This window comes from Pyxicephalus adspersus, chromosome 8, assembly GCF_032062135.1.
Source record: "Pyxicephalus adspersus chromosome 8, UCB_Pads_2.0, whole genome shotgun sequence".
NCBI lineage: Eukaryota > Metazoa > Chordata > Amphibia > Anura > Pyxicephalidae > Pyxicephalus > Pyxicephalus adspersus.
Window position 1 is genome coordinate 42,718,600 of NC_092865.1, and position 10,753 is coordinate 42,729,352.

Consider the following 10,753-nt stretch of genomic DNA (forward strand, 5'->3'; position numbering starts at 1 on the left):
AAAAGTTGTACTGATCAAATGGAACTGAACTGTCAAACCATATATTACATATTAGTAATTGTAAAAGTAAAAGTAAAACTAATTTATTATTTACAATTTAAAGGATCAAATAAAGCTGATAATGTTAATAAAACTGCAATAATAAAACTAAATAAATTATTGGTCCAACAAACAATCTTACACAGTTACCAAATCAAAAAAGTATACTCAAGGTCAGCAACATCACTACCCCATTGCTAGCATAAAAACCAAACAAAAACAATACAGTGTTTGCGGTTAGCGAGAGTGCAATTACACATAAGTAAGTGAAAGACTATCCCATCTGACACAGGCAAGACAGCAGTGGAGTCTCTTATGTGCCCCCCCCACCCCCCACCCTTAGATTTCTGTGGTAAAAAACTTAGTTACATTTTAGGAAATGTATTCTAATTAAAATGCATTGTAGATGCTGTAAAATTAACCAACAGCTATTTTAAATTTTGAATAAGAACAAAACAAAATGGTATTATATAACATTTTTAAATGGATATACATTCTCATACAGCTTTTGTTTATAAAGGTTTTAAACCAAGGTATGTGGAAGAGAAAATTTAGAATACTAAAAACTCCTAAAAAATGTCTCCAAATGCCTAGAAAAGCTTGAAAACTGCTACAAATGCCTATAACTGCACAATCCATTTTATTGAGGGCATTTGGAGTGTTTTTGAGTATTTTCAAGCATTTGGGGTTTTGAAGCATTTACTTGAGTTTTAACACTTTCTAAATACTGCAGGATGCATTTTTCTTTACAGCTCATCAAGAAAATGCGTGAACTGGTCGATTGGTGTTTAAATTTTGGGGAACCGGTCTGTGTTGATTTAGGTTACATACACACGCCAGATAAGCGTCATTGGAAATGAACGATAAACAACCGATTGTTCGATAACTGTTGACAAAAATAGTTTCTAATGACAGGCCAACAACGCCGATGAGTGAGGGATGTCGCTTGTAACAAATTGCCATCCCGGTGGATCTGTTCGTGTGATGATCAGTTGCTATCTAGTGTGTGTACAGTCTTTTACTGATTGTGCCCAGTACCGAGCATGGGTGACGAACAAATGTTCATTACAACACACCTGTACATAAAAAATATGTTTTCTCCCTCTTGATATCTTGTGTCTGTTTTTTTTCAGTCTCTTTCTCCCTATATTTATACATTGTGTGTAGACGAGATATGAATGTATATATATTTCAATACTTTTTCCTTCAAGCGATGTTCTCTGTCCTTCTGCATAATTTTCCAGTGCTGTTCCGTTCCCATACTGTCATATTTTCTGGTCCTCGTTGTTCCATTCTTTTTCCTTTATTTTACCATTTACGAACCACAAGAAGCAAATATTTAGACAAGTATTTATTTACGCCAAAAAAAAAAAAAACATTGAGTTCAAAAACAAAAAGAGAAAAGAAATCCTTAGTTAATATATATTAATTTAAACAGCAAAGGATCATGACACCAATCAAATTGTCCTTGCTGGTCCTCTGTCTTTAAGGCCATCAGCTGGCGATCAGCGGCCCTCAGCGACTGTGTAATCTGTTTAACATGCTGCTCAGACTGTCCATCCTCCATAGCGTGTTTTCCTTTGTTTGTGGGATGTGACCTGTTTGGTAAAATAAAAAGCATACCAAGTTTCCAGGTTTTTCACAGGGAAGATTTCAGGTGACACATGGACTGGAGTATTTCTGTATGCACAATGTATTAATGCTTACCTTGTGTTTTCTCCTCTCCTTTGATCAATGTTACACCGCTCTACAGCTGTCCGAAGGTGTCCGTCTCCAATGTTTGATGATCTGCAGCTTCACTATCTGTAAACATTTCTAACAAAAAAAATTAATTACATAAGACACTACAATTGTTGACCTACATCGTTGGCTTCTAGGTGCATACTCGGATCAACATCAACAGGGACACACAAACACAGAAGTGTGGGTGGTGAATCAACAGTCTCCGTATATTAGGAAAAAAAAAATAAACAATGTATGTTCCAGGCACATTTGCAATCTTGGGTCAATATGTCAATATCCTACCTTCATGGTCAGGGATATTCTCCTCAACAACATTTGTTGGTGCCTCTGTTTGCTTCCCATCCTTTTCAGTACTCATTTTCCTCCTTTTTAAAGCACGGCGGCCTAACACGAAAAAACCCTAAAATTACCAACTTACATTCTGTTTTTTACCACAACCATCCCTCACCCATCCTCATCCCTTTTTACTACCCCATGTAAAACAATATTAGGTGTACTTACAGTTTTTGGCTATGGGATGTCGCATCTCAGCCACTACGTTTTTTTTTACTGTTTTTCAGGTCAAACCACCTTTTCCTCAATTGTTCCTTGAAACGCAGAACTCTGCATTTGTTCTCCAACCTGATTTGGACTTTCTCCAAAATTTCCTCCATTCTACTACTGGGCTGGGGGATATACAGTTTTTTTGCCATCATAATCTGTCATGGCCAGGAAACTCACTATGGTTTTCATCACTGTATGGATCATTGGTGTAGCCCTCCTTAGTGTCTCTCTGTTGGTTTATATTTGTCATTTCGAATTGCAGAAAGAAAGATTGCTTATTCATTAACAATATTTTGGTCGCAGGCGCTTCGTTTTAACAATGTTTCCAAGAGTGTTTTTTTGCAGCGCATACTATTTAGGTAGGTGTGGGTGCTTTACCTGTCCTTGTTCTTTTATTTGCATGTGTGTGCATATGTATGTATGTACTGTGTATGAGTGGGTGGTTTATGTTCAACTTGGTAAACATATATATACATTTTTTTTACAGGGATAATGGCCTATGACGCTTTAATAACCCAGACTTCATCCAGGAGTTCATTGATCTCTACAGATCCACGTCTGTGGAAGTGAAAGTCTGGGGAGCTTTGCAAAAATCTAATTCAGCTGCCAAAATTATTTATGTGAAGTACAAAATACAGAAATTGAAGATAGACTTCAAAAAAGAAATAAACAAAATGAAGTGCAAAGGACAATTACGTGCCTAAACTGTGGTACTTAAACCTGTTTACGTTAAAAACTGATGAAGAGGAAATCCATCCATCAGTGTCAACTCTGCTAGACAATAGCAAAGATGCAGGGACTAGCACTCAGCCTAGATGACACTCCAGAAAAGTCAACAACAAGTAATATTTTGTATACTACTTTTTAGTCAGAACTAGTTTACAAAAACTATGCATTTACAGATTTTTATTGAAGTGGAATATACCTTATAGTCAGTTCTAAACTACGATGCTATCCTGCCATTCCACTGCACCAACTGTAATAAAGTGATGCATGTACCCAATATGGTTCTCTTTAGCTGACACCGTAGCATTCTGAGGTACTGCGTGCTGAAGATCAACCAGACCAGTGAATTGGATCCTGCTTTCCCCAGGTGCCATGTGTGCTGCTGTAGCAGTTTCATGCTCTATTTGTGGGCCAGGAGATGCACTTAAATTGTTCCTACACAGAAAATGATGCAGCAAGCAAAAAAAAAACCTTGTCAGTTTGGTCCATGCAGTGAAACTGTTTGTCACCAATGTGGTCAACAAAGGGTTTGATGCAGCAATTCATCCCACACTATCCAACATATTCCTTTCCCATTCCATACCTGCAGCTTCACACCCTCCTGTATCTATTTACCGTCCTGCCCAGCAATATAAACCTTGCCACTGCCCTTCTTCAGTTCACCCAAGTTACTTTAGTTTTGGCAATGAAAGCCACCAGTATACCAATTTGTATTTGCCAATGTTTACAACTTGTTTTCACACTATTTTATGCTTTTGTTGTCGTCGATGCTTACTATTTTTTTTCTTTATTTGTACGGTTAGTAATGTATACGGTAGTAATGTATACTTATTGTAAACCAAATGTATACATTCCTTTGTGTAATAATTGCATGGGATACCTACCTTCATGTATTCATCTTTCAAACTTTCAATAATTGCTGCACATGTCTTGGGAATGATATGATCCATTGGTTGTGGTGAAATACCAGTGGTGCCTGTAACCTCTTTTCTGTTGTTATGGACATTCGCATGCCAGTATTTTCTTTCTGGATAAAACTTAAAAAAAAACGCAAAACCTAACAACGGCACCATAGCAAGGGCTGCTTACTTATTGCAGGGAGAAGTACTTGAACAGTGTTCAAGATAAACTCTCGTTGTGAAAATGACCAATCATTTGTGAGCATGTTCTTTTTGTATAACGTAATGCCTTTATTTCCTCAACGTCACTTCCTTTTAACGATCGCATCTATTGTCTGTATATTACCGGTGAATTATGGTTGAATGTTTGTATCGTTCAAAACAATCCTTATTACTTGTTTTCCAATGACTTTTATCTGACGTGTGTACATAGCCTTACTGCCTGGTGGTTTCCCATTAGATTGAAAGAAGGCATGCTGTGACAATTGCAGGAAGTAAAACAGGCAGTAAAAATAAAGTAAAGAGAATTTTAACTTGCAGAGTAATAATTAATCTTGGTAAGTGAACAACCTAAATTCTTTTAGTAAATCATCCTTAATGTCTCCAGTCCTGGTATGCAGTATTGTTGTGTTTTAGTGACTGCTAGTATCTTTAATGAACTTATCCAACCAATAGAGAATCTTTATCAGCTGACTAAAACCTAACCTTTAAAATAAAGGATAACATAGCATGACAATAATTCATTAAATGTATTATTAACTTGTATTTACATTATATTGTATTTACATTTGCGGTCTGTCAGAGAGGCAAACAATCTTATGGTCCTACCATAGTTGTATGTCATTACCACAGTCTAAAGCCAATTTTAGGTGAAGCCAATCAATGAACTGCATATTTTTGGGATGTGGGAGCAAACCAGGCTGTTTGGGGGTAACCAATGCAAACATGGGGAGAACATACAAACTCAGATAGTCCTAACTATCATTCAAACCAGAAACCCTAGCACTGCAACAATATGCAACCTACTAAACCACTGTAATGTGCTGTATATACTGTCCATTACCTCCCTAGCGGTTCATTTCTTTCCGGTTTTTTATGTCTAAAAGCGGTACATTGTTTTTCATGAAAATTTATTTTACAGTATAATATATTAATATGAGTATAATAAAGTTTGAAAAATATTTTTTTTTTCAAAAAAGTACATATTATACTTATACTAATATATATACTGTAAAATAAATGTTCTTGAAAACAATGTACTGCTTTTACACATATAAATCCAATGTATTGCATTCAATACAGGTATTTTGTATTGAATGCAATACAAATGGATTTTGAATTTCCCGCCCCAAACCGCCAGCAACGTACACACGTACTGACGTCGCCGGGAACTCCCCGGTGACTCATCGGGTGCAGAAGCTGGCTGGAGGAAGAAGGAAGAAGACAGAGATTGCGGCGTTGGACGATCTGGGACGCAGGCGGATCAGGTAAGCGCTATATTTACTATTACTTTCATAGGTTTACATACCCCGAGTGTGACTCGGGGTTACCGCTTTCAGCAACTTTTTTCTACAGCGAGTCACACTCGGGGTTACCACTAGGGAGATTATTAAAAAAACAAAAAAACAGAAAATGAAGAAATAATCACTAAAGGGTCATTTAGGATCTATAGCCCAGTGAAGCACTGTTTCCCGTGTGGGATCCGGCAGTTGCCCACAACTGGTTTGCTGGGTTGTTCTTAGACCTTGGTGATACTTCCCTGCATTTCTACTCATGTCAGTTACATGCATGGAGTATATTTACTTTACCACAGCTATCTCCATGAAATTTACTAATGGTATAATAAACAACAATATCTGTAGTTATGTGTTTAGCATATTTACCAGTGTCATGGCTGGCTATTGGTCATTATAGAGCTTTTCTATCATTCTAATAAACCATTTAAGTGTTGCTGTTACCAAACCTTGTCTTAGTTTTTTTACAACATTATGAATATTTTTATGGAATCATGACTACTGAAATGTTTTAAGGTTCTGTCTTTTACTTTTGGAGTCTATCATGAAATGCTATTGTTCAAAATTAGCCCATGGTTATTAGTTGGATGAATACATTATTCATTTAAAAAGCTAAACTGCAGCTTTCCACCAAAGCATGAAATTCTGCTGAAATTAAATGAGGATTTCATTAAAGATAACATACCCATAATCCTTTGCTTAAACAATGAAGAATAAAAAATTGAAATAACATGTTACTGACCATAAATTTCGCCATTTTCCCTTGTTACTGTTACTTATTACTGTATGTTTGACAGTAAAAATGTCATGTTATTAAAAAAGAGTTGAGTCTAAACCTTACACTTTATAGGCAGTAACTGTTCAAGGTTTTAATAACCAAACAAAATACAAACGAAAGAACTGGTCTACTTACGCCTGTATCTAAAAACAGTTTACCAGCTGTAATTGATGCTACTCAGCTGAGGAAAAATACATGTTTTAAGATAGCAAAAAAAAAGTTATCTTACAAAAAAAAATGAATTCATTTTAATTCTACTTCATTAAAACTGCTATTCTCCAAGTAACCATTTTAATTATTGGTTTACTCATATACACAAATTGCTGGATCAATCAAGAATTACATGTTTTAAAATCAAACAAAAAACAAACTTGCACAATACAGTTGCATTTGAAAACCCTATAAAAATGTGTCAGTTTATTTATTCTCAGTTGATGCTTAGAATTAGTTAAATAGGTATGGTAAAGATGCAGTCTGATTATCGTAGGTTAGGTTTCAACAGAATAAGAATAGTTTAGAGATACTGTCCCATTTTTACTGCTGTACATATCATTACTGGAGAGATTTACCCCCATCTAGCTCCATTTCATTCACATGTGTATTGCTGGAGTGTTTCCTGCCATAATCTTTTCACCTATGTTACCTGTTGTAACAAACCCAACTTTTTTCAAGGTATCATTATGTTCGAGTAAATGTCTGTCACTGCTAACACTGCTGAGATTGGGGGTTATTAGCATCTCACCTTCAATACTTATTCTGGGTAACCAAAGTAGGAGAAAAACCACAATTTGGTAGAGCAAAAAAGAATTAGAACATTTGACAATGTTATTTGCTTTTAAAGTGTATTTCACTTTTATATATATAATATACTGGAATACACCCAAAAAGTAAATCGAAAAACTGAAGCCAGTAAAAAGTAGTATTATTTGCTTCTATTTATCTGTTTCAATCACGAAATGCAAGGGAAAAATAAGAATGTAGATGTAATTAGCATTATACTTTTCTGTGCACTAACATGGACATGCACTAATACACACACACACATGTATATATATATATATATATATATATATATATATTTATAAATATTATTTTATTATTTTAAAATGATTTATTTATAAATATATATATATACATATACGGCATTATTGTCAATAATATGAACTGATTTTTAAGATGAGATCTATTCACTACAAAGGTAATTTTGTAAACATAATTATCACAAAAAATACTTTATGCAGAGAGCCTATGTTCCTATTTATACCCAAAAAGAAAGGCTGGTAAACTGTTAAAATTAGCCAAAAGTTAGCACTGTTCGGTATGGTAAGGTATGAAGTATACTTTATATCTGTAAAACAATCTATTCTGGTATCTTAAGCACTCTAACCAAAGTGAAGGGTAGCAAACTCAGCACGTACAGTCATTTAGCACAAAGATTTTGCACCGCTGGAGAAATCTAAATATTTTATAAATTACAAATAGGTTTTGTACATTGAGTATGTTAACATTTGTGTAATATTTATCAGTACTGTGGGACTAATTTTTAATTTGAAGGCCACAAAATATGTCTGTGAGTTTAGTCTATAACCATGAAAGTCTGGTGTCTGAGGCTGGATCGTTATCTACCCTCATTGGAAGTTTGATTCATCTTCTTTGCTGCTGGCACATATGAAAACAAAATATGGGATTTGCCTTTATATGAATTTTGATCTGTATTATATGCTAACCAACCCTTGTAACTGGTCAGCAGCTTCACAAGAAAAAATGGGGAGTCTAGGTTAGATAACCCAGCCACTCACTATAAAAGGAAGGCTGAGTGGCATAAAGGCTTGTTCCTACCAGCACATAACGCACGTGTGTTGCACATGTGTAACTGACTGTAAACTGTGTGTCAGCAAAATCTGGTTTCTACAGGTTCAAATATACCTTTCTTTCGCAGATCAAGTATGATGAGGAGGTCGTAATAAAATACAACAAAGTACTAAATCACATATATAATATTCAATTACTAATTTCAAAGTCAAACAAAAAAAATTATAATTATCAACTCACTTGAAACTGTAAACAGAAGTAAAGAATTTTATTTATGTCTTATGAAGACAACTAAGTAACGAATTGCATGATTATTTGAAAAGTAGTGGTAAAACATGGTCAAATGCTGATGGTGTACCAAGAAAAAAGTATTTACCTAAAACAAACTGCAGTGTCAGAAAAAGGTGCCTGCATGCAACGGCACCCGGTCCTTTTTAGGGGTTGTAGGGTTTCTGGGACTCATTGCCGGTGTCTGATGTGATGCAACAGTAGTGTCTGACTAGCTCCAACCAGTTGTGTCAAGATATACATACATATATATATATATATATATATATATATACACAATTACACACACACATTCTAGGACATATATAAATTCTTCTTCTCCTTAAATTACTTCTGTTCAATCTTAGTGAATTGTGGAATATGAACCACATGAATGTGAATTGTGGAATAGTATAACCACAGGTAGGTAGTTTTGATGAATAGAATTTGATAATTACTTCATAGCTTGTCTATTATCTTTTAAGATAAGCTAATTTATATCAACCCTGCTACTTGTGGCTATATTGTATGATCCAAATAAATATTCATCAATAATGCAAGCCTTATCCAGATATTCCTGAACCTGCTTGGCCTTTGGTGGTCTTGTCTGCAGCCGTTAGTGGCTCTTTATTTCTTCCTTTGCCATTGCATTCAGGGTGTTTGGCTGTGGAAATCTTTTTGCATCGGAAATTACCACTTCAAGTGAGTTAGTTATTAGAATATCACTTGTTTGACTTCCAACTTGATAATTGGTCTTTAGCTCTACACAAAAAGGGAGGTCAATGCTGGGCTTATTCTGTTTCGCTTAAAATATTGTTTAACTTGTTTTGTGCTAATATTGCATTTTTAATTGTGAACAATAAAAATATGTTTTTTATATGAAATTGTTGGATACCTTAAAAATCCACAAATTTGTATCTGGATGTTTTATATCTCTTCTGTCAATCACATACACCACAAAATGTTTAATCTACGGTATCCTGTTTGGTTCATAAGCAGAACACTTGAAAGCCAAGCCAGAGCAAAACACACAGAACTTTCAGGCTGTCATAGAAAGAGAAACTGGAATACACTGTCCTTAATTGTTTGACAATATTTTCCAGCCTAACTATGTGGTTTCCACATTTCCAGCAATGAGATGATAAGCCTGAAGATGCTCTGATCTGTCAGGAAGGATTTGGATCCGGCATAGCGTTTCGTCTTTGCTGCGTTGAGTCAGAGGGTCTCATCAGGTCGTGTCTATCCACATTGCTTCTCAGGGCTGAGGGATGAGTCAGGTTTCATAGGAGCCTTTTTTGGAAGTCCAGTATCCTGCATTGTTCACGCTTTGTCACTTTTAGTTCCCTTGGCGCAGACTTTGATGGCTATCCAAAGATTCTGTGCTTTTCCCCCTTGGGAATCTTTACCTTCTCAAGAGTTTATTTTAGATGCAATGAGAAATCACTAAAGCATGTATTTGTGCATTAAGTATTTCTAAATGATGGCAACATTTTAAGAATTTATCATGGCTTCATAATGACAGAATAAAGCCGCCGTCATTAAGCTTAAAGAAGTGACTGCTGTGTTACTTGGCTAATATTTGTACTATTACTATTAAAGCTTTAAAGATCCATTTGCTTTCATTTTAGTTATTACTATTAAAAAAAAAACTATATCTCAGTTATTTATATATATATTTATATATATATATATATATATATATATATATATATTTATAAAAATAAAGTAGGGCTGTTAAAATGATTGCAAGATGGGTATAATGATATCAATAGCCTTGATGGAAGTGTGTTTGTTTAAGCAAGAAACACTTTTGCCTAACAGCCAAGATGCTTAGATATCAACTGGAACTATTTTCACCAACCTGGTATTCTGCAAATACCAGTAAAATATGAATGATGAGGGCCATGTTTAGGATGCAAGCCCCACTGAATACATGGTGAAGGAGTCCTTCTGACCATGCAAGTTCATGCAGCCCCTACCAATAACCTGTCATGTTTTAGGCCTCATAACCATCCCAGTGATGCCAGCTAGTACCCTGTTTCCCCTATGATAAGGCACTGTCTTATATTTTTTGAAATGCCAAAATATGCCCTAGGTCTTATTTTCAGGGGGATTATTTTTCCATGAAGAAGACTACAGTACACATTTATTGTTGAAAATCACTCATGTGCCATTGACTGTCCCCTTCTGATCACTCATGTGCCATTGTGATTGTCCCCTTCTGATCACTCTGTGCCATTCATTGTCCCCTTCTGATCGCTCATGTGCCATTGATTGTCCCTTTCTGATCACTCATGTGCCATTGATTGTCCCCTTTCTGATCACTCATGTGCCATTGATTGTCCCTTTCTGATCACTCATGTGCCATTGATTGTCCCCTTTCTGATCACTCATGTGCCATTGATTGTCCCCTTTCTGATCACTCATGTGCC

The 10,753-nt window shown here is 35.5% G+C and overlaps 1 protein-coding gene across 1 annotated transcript in view; it reads right to left on the reverse strand.

The window, feature by feature from the left end:
* The window catches only part of GRIN2B (glutamate ionotropic receptor NMDA type subunit 2B), a 45,405-nt gene that overhangs the window by 19,436 nt on the left and 15,216 nt on the right, over nt 1-10,753 (reverse strand). The window contains exons 5-8 of the mRNA XM_072420937.1: nt 8,295-8,300; nt 6,401-6,423; nt 3,325-3,486; nt 1,494-1,637 (exon numbers count right to left, since the gene is read on the reverse strand). Coding sequence (XP_072277038.1) covers nt 1,494-1,637; nt 3,325-3,486; nt 6,401-6,423; nt 8,295-8,300 — 335 coding nt within the window. The remainder of the gene's footprint in view (nt 1-1,493; nt 1,638-3,324; nt 3,487-6,400; nt 6,424-8,294; nt 8,301-10,753) is intronic.